Source organism: Penicillium atrosanguineum (assembly GCF_028827265.1).
Source record: "Penicillium atrosanguineum strain IBT 20685 chromosome Unknown utg000007l_segment0_segment0, whole genome shotgun sequence".
Lineage (NCBI taxonomy): Eukaryota > Fungi > Ascomycota > Eurotiomycetes > Eurotiales > Aspergillaceae > Penicillium > Penicillium atrosanguineum.
Window position 1 is genome coordinate 1,166,295 of NW_026623139.1, and position 25,100 is coordinate 1,191,394.

Below are 25,100 nucleotides of genomic sequence, written 5' to 3' on the forward strand. Positions count from 1 at the left end.
GAAGTAAAAGTGCCGATGGCAAAGGTCTTGAATCCCTCTTCCATTGGGTTATCCTCTTTGTGGAGATTTAAAGCTTCCATGAGTGAGTTGAGCAAAGTGTAAATGAAATCATTTACGAATGGCGACTATCAGCCCTTCGCGGCCCGACTTCCCCGCCTCGTATTACCTTCTGTTGAATCGGACGACAGGCCCGACCTGAAGACAGCCACAAAGAAGTTCCAAGACAGTTAAAATAGAGCATGGAAAATCGCAGTCTAGACCACATGCATGGTTGGAATTTGGGATATAACCGAAAACTGCAGGGTTAAGCGTGCCGAGGACGTTCAAGCTAGCTGGTTCGTTGGCGTCGCCAGCCCCCATCGGCCCGATCCGAGCCAATTCTCGTCACGGGCTGAACTGGCTATGCCATAGATAGCTAGCTCTGCGGATATTCTTCACTGCAGCTTTTCTAAGAGAACGAATAGGACGGTTCCCGGTGCTGATGTGACAAATACGTTGCTTTCCATCCAAGACCTCGTCTCGACATGGCGACCGGGGTCCCCGTCCAGGGGCTAGATACGACGCCACAGCTTCAGACACAGCACAACGTGTTCGATACTCCATAGTCACTACAACGCTGACTTTTGGAGTACAGGTTTTTGCTGGGATTGTAGGACAAAGCCTTGAAACCATGACATGGACTTTTACTATCAAAACAGCGTGCAGAGCCGAAGAAAGTTACTACACCGTACACTCGAGCTCTTGTCTGTAATTCTTTTTCAGTCGATGCCCAAAAGGTTAGTGTCTGCAGGAACAAGAAGGATCGTGGAAATAGTAGCTATAACTCGGAATGCTTGCTGTAAAACCCGGGGTTGAAATCCATCGGCAAAGCTACCTCAAGATCTCATCTCGCGGGTTCCACAACACCCTTCTCGCTTTATTTCACCGCTTCGAGGTTCATATCATCTGTCAAAAGACCAACTCATATGCAGGCCAGGCAGCCACTATCACTTGCCTAGGGTTTATTTTCTGCTGGTGGCGGCGTTTGATTCTCGTGCCTGGCATGAACATGGACATATGGAAGCCAACCGGATGCCACGAGAGTATGGGGGCTGTTTCAAGCTCGACGTGCATAGTCAGAATATGACTCGTCCTTAGCTTAATGTTGTCAAAGTCTCAAGTCTCAAGTCATTGGGATGCCCTTCGCCGGGGAGAGGGTCATTTTTGCTAATAGAGATGGAAGCAAAAAGCGAAGGGCGTCCAAGAGCTCACACAGGCACTCTAGGTACTCACCTATAATGGAGACGGGCTAACCCAATTTAAGGTGATGATAATCTTTCATTATGGTCAGGAACGTGACAGATATTATTTGGACCCATCAGCAAATCTCACGGAGTCGCCGAACCTTTGATGCGGCTTGCATTGTGGGGGGGGGGTTCAACCATACCACGATGCAGTCCCCCAGACATTGCCTATTTTCATCACAGCCACTGGAACCTGGGCTGAGTGTGGTGAGCTGAGAGCAACGTACGCACCGAAGAAGTCCTCTATTCTCACAGCTCGAGGAAGTAATGATGGGAGATGGGACAATCCAGCCGACAATAAAGTCGAAACTTGAGATGAAAAGAAGTATAAAATCTTCTTCAGTCCCTTCCCAACTGTATCTTGTTCAGCGCACAGGATATTTCTTAATCTCCTACAATCATCCCAAGTGTTAAACCACGATAGCTCAGTCATGGCTGTACCATCTCAATATGCCGGCTTGGCCGCAACTTGGAACCTCCAAGCGGACCAACTTCAATCAGATCAGGTTGTCATGCTGAACACTGGGTCAACAGAGAGTGTTTTCCAACCCGATTGCCGCACCTTGGTTGAAGAGTATGATTATAAAGATGGTGGAAAGTACCGCTGTGAGTAATCAAGTCATGACCAGCACATTATTTACAGAGCTGATCAGAAATGAACAGCAATTGTCAAGCTCGAAATGTCTTATGAGGGAGGTCCGGCCAGTCGTTCCATGGGAACTGGATGGTTGATCACTCCTGACCTCCTGGTGACGGCGGGACACTGTGTCTACGACCACAAGAACCAAGAACGGGGGGCTACGGCCGAGTGAATGTCATGAAGTGCCATATTGGCTACAACGGTCGTGACTCCTTGAACACTTCTGATGTGCAGACTCGGTCCGCAAGAAAGATTGTCACCACCGGGGAATGGGTCGACTCTAGCAACAACCGCCACAAGGATGTGGCCTTCATTCAACTTGACAGGCCTTTCACTGGCAACCTTCGTCTATTTGGCTACAAGTCAACTCCCATCAAGGGGTATGAGATGATTGGCGTTGTCGGATACCCTGGAGACAGGACCCTCTCCGACAGAGATGGTATTGAGGAGCAGGGTGCCCAGATGTACGAGCTGTTTGGAGCGATCATGTATAACCGGAATGAGAACGTTCTGCAGATGCTGCAGTACAAACTTTCAACCTTTGGCGGTAAGTCAATTCTTTCCTGATTCCCAAACTTGACTAACACTCCATCGAGGCCAGTCTGGAGCTCCCGTCATCCGCAAGAAGACACCAAATGTGTCTATTGCTGCTCACTGCTACGGAGGAGAGGAGAAGAACTCTGCCAGCCCCATTGGGGCTAATAGCAATGATTATGATGCCTATCTCAAGGTCTTCTCGTCTTCCTACCCAACAGTGGTGACCGTGCGTGATATCAGCTTTGTCCAACTTCCTGTTCCGATCCAACCTATTATGCCGACGCAGCCCATCATCCCAAGTCAACCCACTATGCCAATCCAACCCATTTTTGCAACCCAGCCTCTTATTCCTGTGGAGCCAATCGCTCAGTCCCAACCTATGGTCCAGTCTCAGCCTATTATTCAGACTCAAGCTGTTCTGAACCCACCCGTTGTCCCAATCTACCAGGACAGCATCGTTGAGGAAAGCTTTGTTGAAATTGTCAAGGCCGTATCTGATGTTACAAAGAGGGAAATGCTGGATCGCTCTCCATTCTTCGGCCCGCTGGGCGGTCCTCTCTCTGCTTTGGCGGGTGCTGCTTTGGAAGTCATCGCCAAATTTGGAGGCCCCGAGTCGATGATGAATCTGCAGAAGGCTACATCGGGCTCGACAGAGCGGGCTATTCTTGCAGAAGCAACTTTGCAGTCTGTCCTACAAATCACCGACCACGAGCTGTCAGAGAGACTCATGAGTGACATGCGAGTCACCTACCTCCAGCTTGCGCCTCATATTACCAACCTGGCACCAAAGCTGTTCCCTGTTCTGAGGGACTGCGCTCTACGCCTTGCCGTGAACCAGGACTATCTAAGAAAGAGTGAAAATATCCGTCTTGGCAGCCCACGGGCCTTGTTCAGTGGTCTGGACTCCTTTGATCCTTCTCGCCCTGCTTTTGTGAACGGCCTCTTTGGTCCAACCCGACCAGTCTTGGCCACTGAAGGTTTCTTCAGTGGAATAGGAAATGTCCTTGATCAGGCTGTCAACAAAGTGGCTGATAGCTTCAACATTCTGGAGCCGCCCGGTCTGAAGCTAATTAACGATGCATTGGCATCTATCAGAATCGAAAGCATGGAGACTTCCCAGCCTACCGAGAAGGAAGACCTTGCCGCGACGAGGTTAATCACGCAGCGCGCTATAATGGCAGAGGCAGCCCTTCGCGCGGTCATGAAGCTCGAGCAACGTGACTTTCCCCAGCCTTGTCAGACAGAGTCCTATGGCGCCGAGGGTTTCTTCGACATTATCAAGTCCCAAGTGCAAGTCATGGGCAAAGATGTTCTCAAATACGCCCCCAGTGTCATCAATGCCCTTGCCCCCACTGTCATGGGTCTTTTGAGTCAGACAAATTCTATTTCTGAATCTACTCTCGCCGTCCCGAGCCCAGGCCTCAGAAGAAGACGGTCTTTCGCAGATATTGCTGATCAGTCAAACGGATCTTCTACTCCTCTGAATGGCAATATCAACGGCACCTTCTTCAACGGCGTTACAAGCGATGCTGCCGTGAACAGCTACACAAACGACCCTTCCGTGAATAACTACTCCAACGGGATATCCAATGGCTACACAAATGGTACACCCTTACAGGTTAGTGCACTCCAGCGACAGGATTTCCTTGAACGCGTTTCACCCATGTACACTCCCGATCCCTCTGAGTTCCTAGCCCCGAACAAGGATGGTCTCATCTTTACGGGCCCGCCCCTCCACTAAATGCCCGAATCCTAATGTAAGGTGTCGACGAGGCGCATTACTCTTGAAGGCTGACAGCTAACGAGATGATCTTCCTTTAGGTTCGGGCTTAAACCTTCTATGCATACTATTGGAGATTCTTCGGGTCTCATCCACTCTTTCAATTGATCTTTCATTTGTTACTTGTTTATTTACTTGTTGATGAAATGTTGATTTTGATTGTCGAATTCAGTATGTACCGCAGTTGGACAATGGTCAATTTGCCGATAGTTTCACTTGTCTTCCTTGCACCATGCTTTGATCATCTCTTAAAGTTTCGGTCTTAATTTTGGACTGGGTTACCATGTCTTTTTCAAAATTTACTTTTCTATGAGATATTTGATTGAAATTGCATTATGCATTCTGCCTTCAACAGGGATTGGGCCAGCATCAGGGTTTACTCAGTATACGTTACGTAGGAATTGCAGAAGGGGAGGTAGCTTAGATGTACGCCGTATCGATTCTGGTATTCTAAAATCCAACGTGAATATGTAGCGGAATCTAAGAGGATATAAAAGAAATAAGAACAAGCCCTAGAAGTAGTAAAACGCTTTTTGTGTAAAGCCCCGTATATCGATACCGTGTTCCAAAAACCGAAAAACTCTAAGCTGACTTAACGGCCAGCTAGAAATAGATAGGAAATGATAAGGTCCTGTACAAAGCCCTTCAAATGTGTGAAGGTGATGTACGATGGATCATTAGAAGATCAATAGCTTAGAATCGCAGATCCCAGCCGATCTTTGGACCCAGCCTAGGCAGCTCGTCGGCGACACTCTGGACATCCTTGTCACCGCGGCCACTAAGGTTCAGAACGATGTTCTCGCCCTTCTTCATCGTCTTCGCGAGTTCCATGGCACCCCAGACGGCGTGGGAGGTCTCAAGGGCGGGAATGATACCCTCGTGCTGGGCAAGAGCGCGGAAGCCGCTCATGGCTTGAGCATCATCGGCAGCAATGAAGGTGGCACGTTCAGCGTCCTTCCAGGCACTCAGCTCGGGGCCGACACCAGGGTAGTCCAGACCGGCGGAGATGGAGTGGGTCTCGGATATCTGACCGTGCTCGTTCTGGAGAACGTAGGTGCGGACACCGTGAAGAACACCCTTGGAACCACCGGAGAGAGTAGCAGAGTGGCGGGCGGTATCAATACCGTCACCACCAGCCTCAACACCGACAAGTTTGACGCTAGGGTCGTTGGAGAAGGGGTAGAACATGCCGACAGCGTTGCTGCCACCACCGACGCAAGCAACAACAGCGTCAGGGAGCTTGCCAAGAAGCTCCTGCATCTGGACCTTGGTCTCATCACCGATGACGGACTGGAAGGTGCGGACAATAGTGGGGAAGGGGTGAGGGCCAATGGCGGAGCCAATAATGTAGTGGGTGGTGTCAAGCTCGACAACCCAAGCACGAAGAGCCTCGTTCACGGCATCACGCAGAGTGCGACTACCAGCGTCGACAGCAACAACCGAAGCACCGAGAAGCTTCATGCGGAACACGTTGAGGGCCTGGCGGCGAACATCCTCTGCACCCATATAGACAGTACACTTCATGCCGAACTTAGCACAAACAGTGGCGGTCGCAACACCGTGCTGACCAGCGCCAGTTTCAGCAATGATCTGAGTCTTGCCCAATCGGCGGGCAACCAGGATCTGACCAAGGGCGTTGTTGATCTTGTGAGAACCGGTGTGGTTGAGATCCTCACGCTTCAACCAAATGTTGGCACCACCAACATGGTCAGTCAAGCGCTGGGCAAGATGGAGGCTGCTGGGGCGGCCCATGTAAGGGTAGTAGGACCGGAACTCCTCCCAGAATTTGGGGTCCTTGCAAGCATCGTCGAATCCACGCTCAAGCTCAGCCAAGCAGTCCATCAGTGACTCAGGGACGTACTGACCACCGAATTCGCCGAAGCGGGAAGGTATGGCAGAGGGATCCTTGGTGACGTTCAGAGCTTCAAGCTGGTCAGCGAGACCAGGGCCAGTGGGAGTGTCAGCATCGGTGATGACCTTGGTGGGCTGCGCCTCGACGGGAGCCTTATATACAGCCTCAACGACGTTAATCTCACGGTGAATCGCACCCTGAGCGTCACGCTCAAGCTTACGGCCGGTGACACTGGAGAGGTAGTCCTCGGCGTACTTAGCCGCCTGGCCAGCAGGGGCGTTGCCGACCTGGGTGATAATCTGACTACCAATGACAACACCCTCGGCCTGATCCTGAACAGTCAGGAAGTGCTCACGTGTGCTAACACCGAATCCAAGGGCCGCGGGGACGTTGCCGGAGTATTCGTGGACACGCTTCAGAAGCTCGGGCACGTTAGCACTAAGGGTGCCAGTAGCACCAGTGACACCCATACGAGAGACGACGTAGATGAATGAGTCGGCAATCTTGCAGAGAAGCTTCATGCGAGAATCAGATGTGGCGGGGGCAATGAGTGGAACGTAGGACAGGCCAGTGCTGGTGCAAAGGTCGCGGAAGCGGACGGCTTCTTCCGGAGGCAGATCGACCATGATGAAACCGTTGACACCAGCTTCCTTGCAGTCCTTGAGCATACGCTCGTCTCCGTAGCGCAGCACAGGGTTGTAATAGCCCATCAGGAGCAGGGGAGTCTTGAGACCGCGGCTTCGGGCAGTGCGGACAAGCTGCAGCACCGTTGTAACAGTAACGCCATTCTCGAGAGCCTTAGTGTTGGCCTTTTGGATAGTAGGACCGTCGGCAATGGGGTCGGTGAAGGGGATTCCAAGCTCAATGATATCTGCATTGCGAATCGGGTTGTCAGTCAAAAGTCCATTCGGGTAGTACCCCGCCACTCAAATGGGAGCAAAGAGCACACATACCAGCACCTCCATTCTCCAAGCCGAGAAGAATATCAACAGCCTCCTCGACAGTGGGGTAACCAGCGGTGATGTAAGCCACCAGGGCTGCCCGCTTCTGCTCCTTGCACTTGGCAAAGGTCTGTTTAATCGCGTCCATTGTGGGGAAGGAGGACAGCGCGGGGCAAAAGAAAGGTCAGGTAAGAGATAAGAGGAAAAAGGTCAATGGTGACCGGTGTCGGTAATAATTGCAACAACCGAAGAGGCTAACCACCCTAGTGACTCAGAGCAGTCTATGCAGAAAGATATGTCAAGATATGATGGGTCTCTTTGGAAGTGACTCAACCATGGCAATTTCCAGTTTCGCCGATTTCGCCCCCACTGGTCACGTGTGATCCGATAAGATAATAGTGAGTCAGCATGATATCCGGGCACGTGCTTTTTCTAGACCTAAGGCATGTGTGTAAATGTTTCTTCAAGGATGACTTGGAAATCTGTTTATGGAGGCTGGTGGTAACTGTGGATTTCCAAAGAAATACCAGCAGGAGGGATAATGTTTGAAGCAGTCTTGCCCTTTTATGGCTTAGAGTGTACACCCTGCCCTCGTATGCTCAACCAGAGATCTCGAGCATCATGTTACATCAAGCTTACTTTTAGAAAGAGAGGTTTCATATAGAAAATAGATAGATTGAAAATTAGATAGATTGAAAAAAGATCAAATACGATAGCTAGACACTAGGAGGCGGGGGGTACCGCCTATCTTCCCAAACGCCGAAACGATGCAATCAAGAACAGCCCTCAGCTCGAAACAAATAAACAGAAACAAAACGCCAAATAATATCCAGACGAAGAGCACAACTCTCTCAAATTAGCCGAAGCCATTTGCAAGAGTCATAATCCCCGATGCGCCGGGAGCAACCAATGCGAACCCGAATTTCCCAATCCCAAAACAAAACTCCCAAATCTATCCAAAACCGTCCTGCGAATGCGAAAGGAATGACTGCAGCGCCCATGCTATGCCAAGTACTCGTACAGAAGCCCAGATGTGTGTAAGTAAGGAGAGGAAGCCCAAAATGCCCGGCAATAAGGTAACCCAGAAAGGAATGAACAAGACACCATCTAAACAGATGCAAGCAACAGGTGTCGAACCGTGGTAAAATGCTAAAAACGGTGGGCAGGGGCATTCAGGCATCAAATGTGAAAGGAGAGACGTAAAATCGTAAACAAGTACAGCGGCCTACTCGACGGAGAAAGCCCGCCGAATGACCACATCAACTGGGCGTGATAAGGAGTGACAGGAAAGAGAATCGTGTATCAACGGAGCAGAGGGGAAATATAAAATAGAATGAGAAAAAAAAAAGCAAATCAAGAATCAAAAACTTTGAGGATTTTGAGGGATATCACGGGCCGTTAGCCGCGTCGTGAAGAGGATACCCAGGGTCCATATAGGAATAGCAACCAGTAGCTGGGACGGTAGGCGCAGGCGCTGCAGCGCCAAGTCCGTGCATGTCCCATCCAGTCCGATGGATCGGGGCGACCAAAGCGTGGACGTTATGGGGCTGGCAGATGGCCGGATAGGAATATGTGCCAACGGAGTTGTATGGCTGGTTGACTGAAGGCATCATCGAGCGGAGATCAGGAGCCGCTGTCAGCGAAGCGCACTGACCAGGTTGTGTTGAGTAGGCCGGAGCCGCCATAGCAGTTGTGTAGTTGTGAGCTGCACCATGGTCGGATACTGACTGTGGAGATGGAGCGTGAGTCTCAGTGCCCGAATCAGAACCAGTGCCATGACCCGCGTAACTAGTGATCGCAGTCGGCAGCGCACCCGCGGTGGAGGAGTAGCTGGCAGACTAGTCAAAGAGCGGTTAGCGGTTGTATAGAGGGAGAAATATGAAGTGAACTCACGTATTTCCCAATGATCTTCTTCAGGGCATGGCTGAGAATCTTCCAGGGGAAGACCTTAACATCCTTCTCGATGTTGCGCGGCTTAGGTGCGGGGAAGCCCATGATGACCTTGAAGAACTCTTCGCTGTCCGCCTTGGCCTTTGAGACAGTGAGAGGGCGGAATCCCTCGAGGTTGCGGCGAATGCGGTTCTTCTCCTCGACCGTGAAACGAACGCCGACGAGAGCCTCGAGAAGGTAAATAGTGTCCACGCTAGTGACGTAGCACTCATCCTTACCTTCCCAGGAGATGCAGCTAATGCAAATGCTATTCTGAGGGCGGTCCTCGGGAGCAACAGGCTTGAAATCGGCATGGATGGTGCTTCCGATCTGGTTGCGTGTAAACTGCACCAGGCGACGCTGCGAATCCCGCTCCTGCTTGGTCCATCCATCGGTCATGGTGTCCAAATCCCCATTGAGTTTCAAGATAGCCTTGGTTGGGTAGATTGAGGCGTATGGGTTGAAGTGCTGGTGCGATTGTAGACCACTTCCCTGCTGCAGAGTGGAGGTGCGAATCAAAGTCGGGGCGTGGCCAGAACGTGCAGGAGATGGCCCCCTGTGCTGCGGAATGCCATGTGCCACAGTCAGTCCCTGACGACCATCGTGTGATACAGATAGCATGGATGGGCTCCATACTGGGGTCAGAGGAGATGGGGCCCGGATGGCAGGTTGAGGAGTAGCCGAGACGCCAGAATAGTGGATGGGGCCTGTGCGAGGTGAAGAGGCGGCGTGGAACGGGGTGATGTACCCAGTCATATTGGGAAGGTTCTGCATATACGGGGAGTAGGTTGGGGCTCGGTGATCCCGGTAGGAATAGTTGTCATGAGGCTCGCCTTTGATCACTGGGCCAGTGGCCCGTTTGGCCGGAGCGGGGACGGGGTTGTCCGAATATGAAGAAAACTTTCTCTTCCGCGAATCAGCAGGGGGAGAAGGCTGAGAAACATGCTCATATGTATAGACACCAACTTGCAAGATGGTGGGGGCACAATCGGTTGAGGTTTCCATTTCGACCTGGATGGGCACAGCATAGGAGGCAGAGCCAGTGGAAATGAAGGTCGGTGCATCTGCTGAGATAGCGTATTGGAATGCATTTTCCTCGAATCCAAGGAAGTGCGGGAGGCACTCGCTCTTCTTCGAGCCGAAGACCAAGTACAAAGCCCCGTATGTGGAGCTATGCAGATCAAACGGAGACTGAACCTGCACAACAACACGAGTACCCTCACAGCCACGCTGGGGAGTATATGATACAATCTCCGGCAGTTGGCGAGTGCGAGCAACCATCATTGGAGACTGAGCGTCTTCGTACGAGCTGGCGTACTCGGTGTTTGGAATGTAAGGAACACAGTCAGAAACCTGACTGGCCTGGTCGGCCATGGGCGATGGTACAAGAGGTGTATTCACATATGGGGTCTGAACATAGGTCGAGTAAGAGCCAGCATCATGCAGAGACCGCGTGGAGGCGAAGTCTGTGCGAGTCTTAGCAAAAAGGCAACACCGAAACAAGATCAGAGTTACATACCTAGTATGGTGCCGGCAGCGGGCTTCGGGAAGCTAGACATAGAAAGGATGGGCTCAGACTTGGCCCACAGGCCGTCTGAAAACGCACCGACAAACTGTGACTCTTCAGAGTCCGAAAAATCTAACGACTCGCCTAGGATGAGAGGCGTTTGGAAGTCCGGGTCGAACTGGAGGGAGGGTATAGAGTCAGCGAAGGATGCGCGAAGGCAGCAACGGGATGAAGGTCACAAGCACTCAAGTGTTCAAACAGAATGAGCTGGGATTGCAGGCCAGACATGCGGGCATCCAGTGGAGAAACGGAAGGGGTTGATCTCACCAAAACACCGTGTGTCTTCGAGTAAGCCAGCTTGAAGGTGTTGCAGAGACTGCAACGAGACAGAACCGCCGGAAGAAGCGAATGACTGAGAATTTATTCTCGCAACGACTGTACGTCGACAAACAAGAAAGGAGAGACGAGACAGAACGAGATTGAAGCTGGTAGTCTCACAAGAGGGTCGGCAACAAGCTCTCGAGTCACCCTCCAGCGATTGAAAGGCTTGGAACTGGAACCACGAAGGCTTAAGACTAAGTGAAGGATGGCTGCAGAAGATTCAGATCACACAGTGCCCAAAGGTTCATAAAGCCGGCAGCAGGAATCTGAACGAGTTATCCGAACACTCGGTCACCGCTAGTCGTGGCGAGAGAGGGGGAACTGCACGCAGACTGGCGAGGTTTTGCTTTTCTTTCTTTTGATATCCCGGATCAGGTCTCGGGAATAGCTTCAAGCGGATTGGGCAGCAACACAGTAAGACTAGAGAGAATGAGAACCAACTCTAGGAAGAAGGGAGAGACCGGATCGGTGCATAGAAAGCCAAGGAGCAAAGGGAAGGGCTCACAGTGTGAATCAAAAAAGAGACAAGCTGACACAGATCTGCCAGATGTGGCCTAATATGCAAGAATTGCGAAGAGCCGAGCACCTAAGGAGAAGTCGAACGTCAACAACAAACACTCCTTTGTCCGGGTAATTATTGACAATTTGATGCGATGGGGAAACGGGTACGACGGCCTCGAGAGACGCCATCGACGCTCGTCATCTCCCGGGACGTAGATCATGAGCGCACGACTTCCGTCTGCAAGGAGATGCGACAACTGACCCGGAAGAGGAAAGAATGCAAGGCACGAGGGACAAGTGAGACCGTGGGCAAAGGGGGGAGAGTGGGGACAACTCTGTTTCTTCAGCTAACCTTATAGTTATTGGCCTGCAATAGGTGCAATGGCCTTTCCAACAAGAAACCTTTCCAATAGAGATCCTGAGAACCGTGCTTTCAGCCGAGACACTTTCCAATAAATTCTGCTAGAAAAAGCTCGGGAGGTGATAGGCGATTTGTGTTTTGCGATTTGCGCTTTGCGCTTTGCGATAAATAGGTTCACGGTCTGGGACTTCGATCCGATATCCTATCCTTCACGGGTCGGGAACAAACGGACTCTCTACGGCACACGGGGACGAATAGGTTCAAGGTCGAGTTGCAAACGCCAACCAAACGATGATGATTGTCGTCAATCTCCGAGCCCTGCAGCCGCCTAGAATATCCTGTGCTCCACTCGTATTTCTTCCGGTCGATGGTCGTGATAGCCGATCAAGGGTGTCGTCCAAAGTCACTGGGCGCAAGGTGTTGCGATAATTAAATATTAAAATAAATGCGGGATATAACTGTTATCCTTTTCTCTTTCACTGGAATTTCCTTCGCTGGAATTTCTGGATTTCAACGAATGGGCAGCAAATAAACGTAGCGAACGTGGTTCTCGTAGCAGCAAAAAGCGAGCGTAAGAGCGAACGTGGGTTGAGCGAATGTGGACCTTTCAAGGTGTCATAGTAGAGAGGCCTTGGGGGAACGAGAGATAGAGGAGGGGGGGGGGGAGGGGAATCAAAATGGAAGCAAGGATGGAGAAGGGTTAAAAGCAACGAGGGTCATATACGATGTGTGATTATTATTAGCATTCGCAGGTCAGAGTGCAACTCGGGCCTAAACTGTACAGGGCCACGAGCTGTGGAGTATTTTCCCTCGACGCTTTTTCCCTTTTGGAAACAGGAAAATGTAAAATAAAAAAAAAAGGGAAAAATTATTAAATGTAAAATCGAATCAGGAAAATCAGGAAAATTAATTAATGTCTCTTTTTTCTTGGGTTTGCCCACTCTTTGCCCCAAGCAGTCAGGCTAGGGGACTAGTGGGAAATCGTGGCGGGGGATGCACAGAGCAATCGATGTTGAGGGAACCGGGGGCAACTCGGAAACTTGGCATCATCATGCTAAGGTATTTTTACTTTGGTTATACCAATTTACGGCGCTACACCGGAGCAAATAGAGCAGTGACACGGTCCGGGGTCTCGGGGGATCATCCAATCTCCCAATCATACCTAGGTACCCTGCTGATGTTATCAATACCTAACGGCCCTGGCCTCAGATCCTAGCATGTACCACAAGTACCTTAAGTACAGTATTTGATAATTCCCCAAGTGTACCTCTTAACCTAGGTACCCTATAGGTGCGGATAAGTAGTGGGTGTCCTTTTACGGGAGTCCAACCTGCCGGAAACCACTAGGATGCGCCCTTGGTGGCTTTCCGAAATATCCGACCAGCAGATCCTCTCTGGATCTGCTGGTCGGATCTGCTGGTCGGACATCTTTCTGTTTTCTCGCATCTGACTCTATTATTGGCTTCCCTGGAAGGTGGCCTCGTTTGGAAAATCCGAATAGGTACAAATTTAGTAATACCAAGATCACTATGAAAATTCGGGCTACGCACCAATCTGGCGGCCTGCGCCGCGAGAAAAAGTGGATCCCACGCTGGCAAGGAAAATATGAAAAAATACCGAGGCTGTTAGAAAGAACCACGGACGCGGCATGATCGGATTATTTCCTGTTGTCCCTAGTGACTTCATAGGGAAGGGGGACACAATGGCACAGCCTCTTTTGCAACTGGAGATTTCCCAGCCCAAACCCAACCACCCAAGGGGGGTAGTAAGTCGTAACGCTACAAGATCCATGTCAGGCCGTGAGCTCCATCCACTCATGATCTGAAAGTCAGACTTTCTGACCGTATCCTCGCTCTTTTTTATTCGATCCAATCAAGACGAGGTTCCCGTAACGCTGTTCGTTCCGTTGGTATAATTAGCATAGTTAACTCCCGCCCTAACTCGGGCGGGGAAAAAGTCATCCCGCCCCTTCATCGCCATCATTATCCTACACACCGATCTTTCCAGAGATACTTGATCCCCTTGCTGGGTCTTGTCGACCCTTGGGTCATCCGTGCCAAATGGGTGGAGGAAAGCCAAGCCGCCGACCCTCAACTCTTCCCTTCTGCCCACTAACCGAGTCTACCCTCGAACCCCTCCTCCTTAACGGGGCAGAAGACCCTGCGTTTTGCCAATGCTTTCTCCAGAGATACCCGAATCCACCGCGGATCTCTCAAAGAACAATAATTGGTGCCCCTGTCATCGCTGGTCCGGCCGACGATTGGTGAGCCACATCCTCAGCCTTTTCCGTGTGTCATTACGGAGGATGTATACCATCATGCATCAGGTCAGGTACCTCACGCGCACGACATAGGACATCCTCGAGGGTCTGACGCACACGAGGTGGCTACTAAAAACTTACGACTGGTACCCCCGAATCCTTTTCGCTACACATCTCGCTCAGTGAAAGGATGAATTCCGCCTAAATCAGCAAAGAAGGTTTGAGAGTGTTGTCATCTGACTATTCCAATCCCGCTCGTAAACCCCTAGGCCGTGCAAGAGGCATTTGACACAAATAGGGCAGCTTCCGTAAAACGAGGAGCTAAACATAGTACACCTTGCATTTCAGGTGACTTGGTGGCCTGACTATGCAAGGGTTCGTCGCGCTCATTGGGTGGTTGGTAAAGCACTACGCTGGATCCAGTATGACCCCGGTCCACGCTAAACCTGGAATGTCAAAGTATCCGCGCTCCCCCGTGCGGTTAATCCCTGTCGGAGGGACCGTATCATTCACGGCCGTCACTCTGCACTGTCACCTTCTGGTCTGTCCCGGGTGCTATTTCCAGAACGTGGTGTATCCCACCACGAGCCCCGTCCCACCCGTTTATCTGGAAAGATTTACCATCTCAGCGGCTCATGAGTACCGATTAACGAGATCCTGTCGATCGTTTTTGCTCAGTACAGTAAATGTACAATCATATAGTCGCAGATCGCTCGTTGAATTACCCGAGTCGGTATTCAAGGTACCGGGGTAGGTGGTTGGTGGTTGGTCCTAATCTTCCTAAGCTAGGGCTGCACGTTTAGGGATACGTGTGTGCAAGGGTATTTGGACATAACCTTTAGGAACAGCCCGAATGAGGTCATGGGAAGGTAAGGATATCGATCGCAGATCGTCCGGAAGCCTCATGGAGACTTTTTTTCGTAACTCGTAATTCGTATTATCGCGAAAAACAAACTTTGGTTGCGAGTCTAACGGTTCGGGCGCAAAAAACTCCGGTCCCGAACGAGTAATTGCACCTCTAACCACCCCCGATCTTGAATTTGAGCCTACTTCCAACCAAAAATATGATACTAGAACTTTGGTACGGACGACGGATGTCCATTCATTGTCACATGAAAATGACTGCATCGACTCCGCGATTTCGCCACGAGGAAGGCATCTGCGGTAGGCCCCACTATACTCGAAAGGAGTCTGTAGTAATCGATACAGATGGTTCGGGGTGGAGAGGGTCAATCGGCGAGTGAACCACAGGAGGCAATGTAGTCGGATGAAAGCGACAGTGGATCGGTTAATGATCAGCGGAATCTGTCGCATCATGAAGCTTCAAATCTTGATCGCCAATCAAGTGCAACGCGGATGGTTCTCCAGCCTCCCGTTAACGGCTTTTCAATCTATTGTATTCCACCCTACTTTTTCTAATCTTACTCCTATTCTTATTGCAATTTGCAATCAAACACGGTAAGGAGGAAAGGAAGTCAATAGCAGAGATCTTATCCCTTTCCAAGGGTTCTGTGTTTGATGCTCCGCTGGACCCAAAAAACCGCCCGTTTGTCAGCGGGTCAACCCTAGGAACCATACCCACACCCTCCCACCCTCCCTCCCATCCTCTTCCCAAAAATCTACGGCATCTCCGACATTACCCAAGAATCCCCCCTAGAATGGGCATGCACAAAATGACACAATTCGCCCCATGATTTCAATTACCAGGCCACACTATTAAAGAAAAAAAAAAAGCGGAGCCATGGTAGTTTTCAGGGTTCGGGGCACCAACCTTCTTGGAGAGTTCTCCGAACTGATGATAGTACGTCGATTTGTATTGGCTCATACATAATTTCAGAACTTCAATCTGCAATCTTTGCGAGGTATCCCCACCGTCGATATTAACCATATGGTACTATTGTTGACCCCGTCAACTCGGATTTGCGATTACGCCTTCCACGATGGCTGGGACGCGCAACATCAAAGCTAAAATCCAAGGGGAACAATGCCAGGGCACGGGAACCTTGCATGTCAATCAAAATGGATGATGAACCTGAAACCGCGATCGATTTTCAATTCAGGACCCTTGCTGCTTTCTTCCCGGGTCAAACGCCTTCAAGTCCCGTGGGTTCGCGCTGCACCCGTCTCGGGAGGAATACATTTCTGCACGCCCACATGGGGGCTTCTCGAGGGGATGCACACCATTTGGTGCACGGTGGACCCGGTGCTCCCTGGGGCTAATGGTACTCGGTGCTCAGCCACACTCTGTGGCCTGGCAGGACCGGTTCATCATCCGTAGTTTACAGGTTCGTCTCTCAGCCTCAACGGAAAAGTATGGTTTGCGAATCAACAAAGACTCACAACTCATTAAAGGGGGGGGCCAAGGCACACCCGACTGCTAGAATGGCTCAAAATGCAAAATTAAAAAAATTAAAAAATTAAAAAATTAAAAAAAGATTTTACATGATCTAATTTGCTTCGATAGTGTTCCTTCTGGATACTGCTGCCCGGAGCCAGCTACCAATCAACCTGTAAGATTGCCTGATCCTTCCCCTGGTCTGGCACAATACTAATTTAGCTCCAACCTTACACAGACTCGTCTGTTATTCCATAATCTTTGTGAGTTACCTCATCCTACTCTATCGCGTCAATCTCTGGAAGCTCCTCCCATTTAGTGTTTAGTGTTCTTGGCTGAGCCACTACTACGAGAAATGAGGTCAATGGCTGCAATACCACGCGATTGCTCGATCTCCGAGGGCCAGCTTCCGGTCTTCTTTCAATCGCTAGATAGCACTCCTCTCCTCCGAACTATATTTCCTAGCCATTAATGCGTTAGTCCCCCGAAATTAGTTGTCGGAAGAGCGGTCAAACCTCAATGACATACAAGATTGCATTGAATACTTGACACAGGGACGGAGATGTGTAGCACATCTGCGAACGCCCCGTGGTAAGGAACGTGCCCCTCCCGACGCCACGGCTATGTATTTAGTAGACTCTGTCAATACTCGTAAGAAACAAAGACACAGCATAGAGAGACATAATCCACCTAGTCTTCTCTACGGAACAGACATTCATCCTCCAGGATCGACTTCAGAGCCTGTCGCTTCGCATGTCCTGTCTCCAGTCGATCCTGTCCACGCGAAGCGTGTTTCAGCGGCGGAAACATTATAGGAAGGGTTTCACTGCTACTTTCCGGAGAATTGGAGATTCTTCAGCCACTCGATGGGGCGCCTCCCCCTCCAAGCATGATGATCCCATCCGCAGTAGGAATGGCGGCAACGCATATCATCATCGGTGTCCTATTAATACGTTAGCGCCTGACGGCGCCCAGGCAGATGGCTTTTAGCCTTCGCATAAGAGCACCGAGATGGAGAGTGTTTGAGGTGCCAAGGAAGTACCACCCACGGCGTGGGGGTTCCCCCCGACTGTAGATCCTAGCTATTAGTTCCTGTCGTGATGCTAAGCCTGAACCAACGCCCGGCTAACATCTTGGAGGTGGGTTTCCGAGAAGTTAAAATTTTCTATTGAGCGGAGTCGCCGCAATAGTACGGACCTTCCTTGTTCGGGATCAGCATCGTGATGGTCTCACCTATGACAGATGGCTCAGGGGCTGTGAGACAGATTTCCGGGTCAGTATCTATTTTTTGACATAATTCTCGCGGTTGGTCGGTCTGATTTCGGCTGCGGGATTTGAATTGATAGAGTTTCTACCATTCCGAAGAACCACGATTTTTGAGATCATAAACGGGCTGAATACGAATGAAGTAACAAGTCTGGTTGTAGGATGTCAAAGACAGAGACTTGCGGTGGAATGTAGCATGCGCCAAGAGAATAGCTGCACGAGGGTGAGGATCAATTTGCGGCCCACGATATATATGCACGTAGTATGTGGAGAAAGGTTTTTTCCTGCACCTAACCTAACCAGAATCCAGTAGATTTACCCGACTTTGTTTTTACCGACTTCTAGAAAAAACATGTCATGAGCCGATTGATAAACTAGAGTAATGGATTAGTTCGCAACGATCGGCTGAGATCGTCAAGCCTTGAAACCTCCGCCCAGGTACGACCGTTTCAAGTTGATGCGTTGGCCCCCTCCCAACCCCCCAAACGGAAGTGTGCGACCCCGAAACGCAGCTGAAGCGAACCACTGTTTTGATGAACAAGAGGATCTCAGTACGTCAAACCTATCGCCAGCACAGAATTCGAAGGGTGCACGATATGCGGGTCGAGCGGGTGCTTGCCCGCTACCGACCTCTCCGTGAACCGAGTGGAGCGCACAGTCAACAAATGAGCACATGGGATCTTGGGAAAATGTCGGGAGCTCGGGACCCATCACAGTCCGACTCCAAGCTCTGTGCTTCTTTCTTCTCAGACTATACCGCATCGAGCTCGCCGGCGCGGTGACGGTGCGCGCTATTCCTGGCTTTTCAATGGCCCCTGTGGAGTCTAACAAGCCCTTGTCGGGCCCGAAGCGATGGGATCCACCCTTTTTATTTTTATTTTTATTTTTATTTTTTTTTTCATAATTTTCGGAATGGAAATGGCGTTTGGTATCTACGGAACCCCCCTCAAAACGGGTGGACCTTGGTATTCTCTTTCTTGACCCTCTTTTCGGTGGTTTGGGCTGTTGCCAAGTTCTTCGATTCCTTCCAATCAACACCTGCCAAGGTAGGCAGCAGCCTGAAAGACACTTTGGACCTTGGCGGTGACAGCGCGCCTGTTTTCATGGGTCCTAACTTAATTGTGTGCCTTTGCAATGTACCGATCGGGCAGCCATGAATACTGTATGTTTGGAGGCGGACTCCTTATAGGCCACCATGTTCTTGCGAGAGTGGAGACCGAAAGACTTACTGTACTGGGCCCCCTCAAAGAAAAGGAATTCATTGGGTCATTAGGTCATGACATTATCAGTGATGGTTTTATTTATTTATATATATATATTTTTTTTACCGGGAACGGCAGTTGACATTCGGCAGACCCTACGATGGCTCACAAGCCAACAACAGCAGATGCACACAACATCATCGACCATGAGGCTTCGGAACATAACCGAGCCGGAACGAATCGGGGACCTTGAATCGGCCCCACAACTGGTCATTGGGCTATCGAGCAAATCCCTAAATGCCAGTTCACCAGTCGACTTCAGGGCTGTGCAGGGCTGCTGAGGGCTTGTCTCACTCAGGGGCGGTCAACAAGTGATCGATACTATTCTTAGTGAAACTTATTCCTGGGATGCTCTATGGTTTGATCTTCTGCTACCGTGACAATAGATGGTTGTGCCGGAAGTTCCGAGAATTGAGAGCTGGACAAAGACATCCAGGTACGGGGGTAGATTGGAAGATATCAAAAGTAGGACGCCTCTTTGTGACACTTGTTCAGCCAGCCACGGGATTTCTTTACTGCCAAAATTCCCTGGTTGACGCAGCCCTAGGCCAGCCCTAGGCAAGCCGTATACAACTCCGTCTTGGGACTACTCCTTCAGGCCGAACCTTGCGATGCCGTGTCTTTCCCGTTTCATTATTAGAAATTGTCTCAAGTGACGACATGGTCATTTTTGTTAAGGCCTGGCAAGAGTGGAAGGACGGTAGAGCAGTTGAAGGCTGGGAATAGACGCTAGTGTAGCCAATTTGAGACATCCAGAAGTAGTGTGTAGTATCAGGTCGATCTTGCTGGCCGAGTGCGGTGGCATCCAGGATGCCCGCGTTGGCTCTCGTTGCCTTGAAGATGTGCTAAGGTGTGCTAGTTCAATGCTCATTATCTTTCTGAAGTGAACATTGTACTTGTAACCCGTCCACTTCCTCAGGACAAACTGTTGTGAGCCTATGTGAACCACCTGGTGAGGAGTGAACTTGAGGAAGTGGACAATCTCCAGCCCTCTGGGATTCACAGGTATTGATACATTCAGAAGTTCACCTTGGCCATTGAGCCATAACGATATGTCTGTTAAATCTCAAAGCTGCAATGAAGGAAGTGTAGCTGACCGAAGCCACGAAGATAGAAAGACGGCCGACACGATCCCACAACGAACCCCTTGACTCCCCAGACCTTGCCCCAAATCACGAACGACCGAAGCAGCCATACCGGTGGAGCTCATCATGTACAAGGATGGAATGGATACTCTCTAGGGTGCTCAGAACATGGTGGCGCTTTCCTCCACGGTCCGGCCGTAGCAGACGGGGAACAGCTTTGACCAGAAGTCGAACTTCGCGGGTCGTTGTTCCTTCTCATCGAGGAGCCATTTGGCGAAGGCATTCTCCGTCTGGAATGGGTTCGGGCTGCGGTAGAGTGCGACCTGTGAGTGTGAGCAGAGAAAACAGACTTGACACCAGTCAAGGAGATGTATCTCGCGTACCTCATTGTAGCGCGCCAGTGCCTCAAAGTACTTCTTATCGAGACCGAGCTGCTGGAGAGTGTCCTCACGAACCTGCTTAGCAGCAGTGTTGTATGCGTGGAAGAGATTCTCACGATCAGCGACCGTGGTATCGCCGATAACAACACCTGCCTGAAGCTTGGGGCGGCGCTGGTGCGCATGGCCAACTTCGATGAGACGGGTGAGGATATCAGCTTCCCATGTTTCGTACAGTGGGTGGTTGAAGTTCTTGACGTGTCGCTGGAGGAGCCACAGTTCGCGCTTGAGGCGGACAGTGTTGACTTGCAGCTTTGCAATCTTGTGTTGGATGCAGTCGTTGGTGGCTTTCAAAGCACACTGGGAGGCGTTGAGTCCATGAGTCTATTCGGAGTCAGTTTTATTGGACATGATGGAAAGCGTAAGGGATAATACTGGCGGAGAAACTACCATGATGATGTCTTCGTCATCCTCAGACCAAGACGCCTCAGAAGAGCGCATCGAAGCATCGTGACTCAAAGGAACAGGACCGGAAGCACGGACGTGGGTGCCAGTATTCTTGCCTGACGAGGTTCGCATTCTACGGTTGATGAGGACAGGCATAGTAAAAGGAATGGAACTGGATATCGAGAAGGGTTGAAGGAGCGAGGCTAATGGATGTTGATCAGTGAATTTGAGACCCAAGGATCACGATAAGGGGTATTGAGGATAGCCAAAAGGAATAGAATCATGATGGTGAGCATGGACTAAGAAAGTGAGCAAGGAAGGTGCAGTCGTGTACTGATAGATTCCGGCAACTGCCGACTTCAAGTTCTTAATTTCATTGCGGCATGGAGCCATAGAACATTCACAATCTCGTGGCTTCATAACGGCTGCTTTTCCTATTTACAGCTTGCTGCTTGAGGAGTTTCCTCCAAAATCGATCACCAGCTTGCCAAACTGGGTGCCATTCTTCATATCTTCGAACAGCTCATCCATGCCCTTTAGGTCATTAATCTCGGTCTTCAGGACTCGCGATACAACCGGGTGAACCTTCTTAGCCTTGACAAAGTCGACCATGTCCTTGAATTCTTTTCGGGATCCCATCGTGGATCCACGCACGTCGATATTCTTGAGAACAGCCTGCATCAAGAACGGCATCTTGGGAGACACCGTCATTCCGTAAATCGAGAGGACGCCACCAGCCTATGAATGTTAGTATATACACCGATTGAAAATTTTGACGTGTACGGGTACTCACCTTGAGCAGCTTGGCAGCTTTCTCGATCGAGTCTCCTCCAGCGCCGTCGATGATAGCATCGAAGTTCTTCTTGCCGGATGGGAGCATACCCAATAGCTTCTTCTCCCAGCCCTGCTCCTTATAGCTCACACCACCGCTTGCGCCCAATTCAATAGCTTTCTGAATCTTCTCCTCGCTGGAGCTTGTCACGAAGACGTGGGCGCCTCGGGCCACTGCGAAACGCAGCGCAATCAATGCGACACCACCTCCAATACCAGTGATCAGCACGGCAGCACCATCGCTCGAGTTTTTTTCACCGGCCTTGGACACTAGTGCTCGCCATCCGGTGAGGCCCGTCAACGGGAGAGCAGCCGCTTCGGCGTCCGAAAGATGCTCAGGGGCTTCTTCAACCTCGGAGTCTTCAATAGCGATGTACTCTTGAAGAGTGCCCTTGTTGTAGACCTTGGTGCCTCCCATGATTCGGTATCCTGTGGCCTCTTCCGGGCCATCAGGCGAGTCCTTCCAGCCAACACCGGGGTTCAAGATGACGCGTTTCCCCTGCCACTGATCTGCGTCCGCGACATCGGGACCAGCACCGACGACAACACCTACACCATCAGCCAGAAGGGGAACATCGAATGTCACACCCGGGTAGAGATGCTGGCGAAGGAATAGGTCCCGGTGGTTGAGCGAAGCAGCAGTCAACTTCACGAGCAGCTCGCGACCCTGAGGGACTGGCTGGGGTTGAGTGCGGATTGTGAGCGGGTAGTAGACCTGGCCGGGCTTGCCTGGCTTGCCATCAATGGGCTCGATATACACTGCCTTGGACATGTTCACTGAATTGATGTAGGAGTTTCTCCTAGTCGTAGGCCTTGTTGATAGTCGGTGCGGGGATCTTCTTATCGATAACCGAGGATCTAGTGACGAAAGCGGGTTGAGCACAGCGAACTGTGATAAATAATGTTTTAATAAAAGAGATGAAAGAGATTCTCTTGGGGAAAATCAATACATAGAACACTATGATGCAGGACCACCTGTGCAGCTTTTTTGTGTCAATTGTGCCCAGATGGACGCTCAACGTCACGTCCTCACAGGGACCTCGGCCCGGATAAGGAGCCTTACTAATTGGTCAGGATCACCATCCCTGTTCTTCTCCAAATTGGAGATTTTCCCTGGGAGCTATACAGCATGGGGTTTGGCTCTGGCTATGGCGCGCAATAAGCTCGTTATCTTAATCGGCAGACTAATTTAAACCCCTGCGGCTCAGATCCATGGACCTTGGGATACAATCTCCACGGCCTGTGCAGCTACTCATCTCCATGAATATTTACAATACACGCTAATTGCTTACGGCTACCATTTTCGATCAGTGAATTCAATCTACTAAATTCCAGACTGGTTATTTGGCAAACTTCCAATGTCCGAGGGTCCACAGGTCGAGTGAGGCGCGGGAGCTGGGGTTTAAGGCTTAGGGCTGATGGTACCTATACACATATATATATCCGGAATTTTGAGGATATGTAATATCCGTGGACCCAAGAAAGGTATACCCACGGGTGTACTGGGAATTTTTAAATTCGTTAGATAAGATAATTTGAACCTTGAAACCAATAATTCCAACCTTGGAAGGCCGTTTGTACCCCTGGAGGAGATTTACACAACTATCTGATTTGATACGGATACAGGATAATTGCATACAATCCCTGGATAGCTTAGCTCTGGGGGCCCCGTAAACGCCTAATCACTTCAAAAACCGAGAGCTTACTTCCAGGTTCCCAAGGCTGGTAATTTGATTTTCAGTTCTTTCTACTTCGCTATCCTACCAATGTAGATTTTGCTTAAGATTTTCCAAGGTTCTTGATAAGTGCAATCAATAATAAAGGAAATAGCATAGCAGTCTAGTGAATGGACAAAGCAGACAATCTAGGCTGTTCCCCCCGGGCCCCACCATAAAATGGTTGCAGGTATCAAAGTCTACTCTACAATGGGGGTTCCAAATGGGACAGCGAGATACCAGGGTTGATAGTAGTGGCATGAGAGTATTGAACTCTCAGACCTAGCTCCAGCTCCAGCTCCAGCTCCAGCCCCAGCCCCAGCATCGTTAGAGCCTTCAGAAACAGCGTCATCGAAATAGCCGGTGTGCTCATTGTGGCATTCCTCTGAGTGATAGCAGCAGCAGTGGTTAATCCGATTTCCATTTTCGGAAGTAGTCGCATGTTGCTGGCAGTGCTGACAGGTACAAATTGCCGGAGGAGCCTCTCTCTCGGTTTCAACAGGCTGTTGTAGAGGCGGAGGCGGAGATGGAGCTACCCGGACTTGAGCTGGGTGGATATAGGCGTGAACAGGATCCTGCCCATATGCCATCACCGGGTAGCCGGGGATCGAATGCACAAAGGGTAACTGTGGCAGCGGTGTAGTTACCTTAGTGCTGAACGAGGCCGATGGGGTTGGAGAATGAGTGGGGGACCTCTGGCCCTGATTATTGCCTTGGCGCTTCTTCTTATCTTGAGTACGCTCTGCATTCTGTATGATTTGACAGTGACAGATGCAGTGACCGGTGCAATGGTGACCACAGGTGGTCCTGCAGCATCTGTGAGTCAGATTGGAGTCAGAAGTCTCGCTAGCACCGGGCGTAGTAGAGCGAGTGGATGGCCAAGAACGCCGACTGCCCGAGGTGCCCTCACTGTGAGCAGGGACCAACAACGGTAATTGCATGATTGGGAATCCGCGAGGAGAAAACCTGGTGATCGGTCTGCCGGTAAAATAGTCCTGGGGGGAAAATGTAGGACGTGAATTCCTGCGCATGATTCCAAGATCGACTTAGATGTTCAATTAGAAAGCCCGATGTCTCCTTTGAAAGACCTGAAAGTGCTGAAAGAACTAGGCCTAGGCAGGAGTTTGAATTTTAGAGAAAGAGTAAGCGCTTAGGAGACTGTCTTGTCGGCTGAGCAAAGAAGACAACGAAGAGGGCGGATGAAGGTCTTAATATGTCAACGCTGGGCCTACGACGATTCCAGACCGGACCCATCCTTTTGTTTTGAGGTAAGACAGCAAGCAATGGCAAGCTTGGGGCTTGCAAGTCATTGTCAGTCAGTAAGCCAGTAAGTCGATATAGAAGCCAAGCAGCGGCCGGCAGCAGTAAGCAAGCACAAAGAACAACAAAGAATGTTGATATAGAGGTGTCAGGTAAGGAATCATGCAATTCTCAATCCAGCCAGCTCCCAGTCCTAACCCAGACGGGAGCTATGCAGGCTGAATCCTTCCTGCAACAAGGGCGATGCAATTTCTGGTGCCAACGGGGGCTGGGACGATTTAGGAAGGGATGGCAGCTATGCGCGGGTCCCCTTCCATTCAAGACGTCTTGTTTGGCGCGTCTCAAGATGTGCAACGCATCTCAGGGCTCTTTGTGCGTTCGTATCAGCGCAAGGGCTGCAGCATCAAAGGAGCAGGACTCGTCGAAAATGGGGCCAATCTAAAGCAACTTTAACCGTTTTGAATGCAGTAGATCGTCCAATTGTAGACGGTGTGTGGTGTTAGTTCACCCGACATGTCAAGTGCGTTAATGCCACACGTTGATGTTCCAA

The 25,100-nt window shown here is 50.5% G+C and overlaps 6 protein-coding genes across 6 annotated transcripts; 1 reads left to right on the forward strand and 5 right to left on the reverse strand.

Moving 5' to 3' along the window:
- Positions 1–1,714: 1,714 nt before the first annotated feature.
- On the forward strand, positions 1,715–4,201 carry N7443_008639 (uncharacterized protein; the record flags this gene model as incomplete). The annotated part of the gene is made up of 4 exons (XM_056888695.1): positions 1,715–1,889; positions 1,947–2,091; positions 2,172–2,470; positions 2,520–4,201. 4 exons carry the CDS (start codon positions 1,715–1,717, stop codon positions 4,199–4,201), a joined length of 2,301 nt encoding a protein of 766 aa, XP_056737997.1.
- A 732-nt stretch (positions 4,202–4,933) lies between these two features.
- trpB (tryptophan synthase TRP5) lies at positions 4,934–7,181 on the reverse strand (the record flags this gene model as incomplete). Its single annotated transcript, XM_056888696.1, has 2 exons — positions 4,934–6,963; positions 7,046–7,181. 2 exons carry the CDS (start codon positions 7,179–7,181, stop codon positions 4,934–4,936), a joined length of 2,166 nt encoding a protein of 721 aa, XP_056737998.1.
- Positions 7,182–8,421: 1,240 nt separating this feature from the next.
- Positions 8,422–10,757, reverse strand: medA (transcriptional regulator medA; the record flags this gene model as incomplete). Its single annotated transcript, XM_056888697.1, has 4 exons — positions 8,422–8,871; positions 8,927–10,428; positions 10,482–10,647; positions 10,695–10,757. 4 exons carry the CDS (start codon positions 10,755–10,757, stop codon positions 8,422–8,424), a joined length of 2,181 nt encoding a protein of 726 aa, XP_056737999.1.
- A 9,324-nt stretch (positions 10,758–20,081) lies between these two features.
- On the reverse strand, positions 20,082–20,900 carry N7443_008642 (uncharacterized protein; the record flags this gene model as incomplete). The annotated part of the gene is made up of 2 exons (XM_056888698.1): positions 20,082–20,681; positions 20,745–20,900. The coding sequence occupies 2 exons, from the start codon at positions 20,898–20,900 to the stop codon at positions 20,082–20,084; spliced, it is 756 nt and encodes a 251-aa protein (XP_056738000.1).
- Positions 20,901–21,182: 282 nt separating this feature from the next.
- N7443_008643 (putative alcohol dehydrogenase) lies at positions 21,183–22,347 on the reverse strand (the record flags this gene model as incomplete). Its single annotated transcript, XM_056888699.1, has 2 exons — positions 21,183–21,482; positions 21,538–22,347. The coding sequence occupies 2 exons, from the start codon at positions 22,345–22,347 to the stop codon at positions 21,183–21,185; spliced, it is 1,110 nt and encodes a 369-aa protein (XP_056738001.1).
- A 1,143-nt stretch (positions 22,348–23,490) lies between these two features.
- On the reverse strand, positions 23,491–24,231 carry N7443_008644 (RNA polymerase II subunit 3; the record flags this gene model as incomplete). Its single annotated transcript, XM_056888700.1, has 1 exon — positions 23,491–24,231. One exon carries the CDS (start codon positions 24,229–24,231, stop codon positions 23,491–23,493), a length of 741 nt encoding a protein of 246 aa, XP_056738002.1.
- Positions 24,232–25,100: the final 869 nt, after the last annotated feature.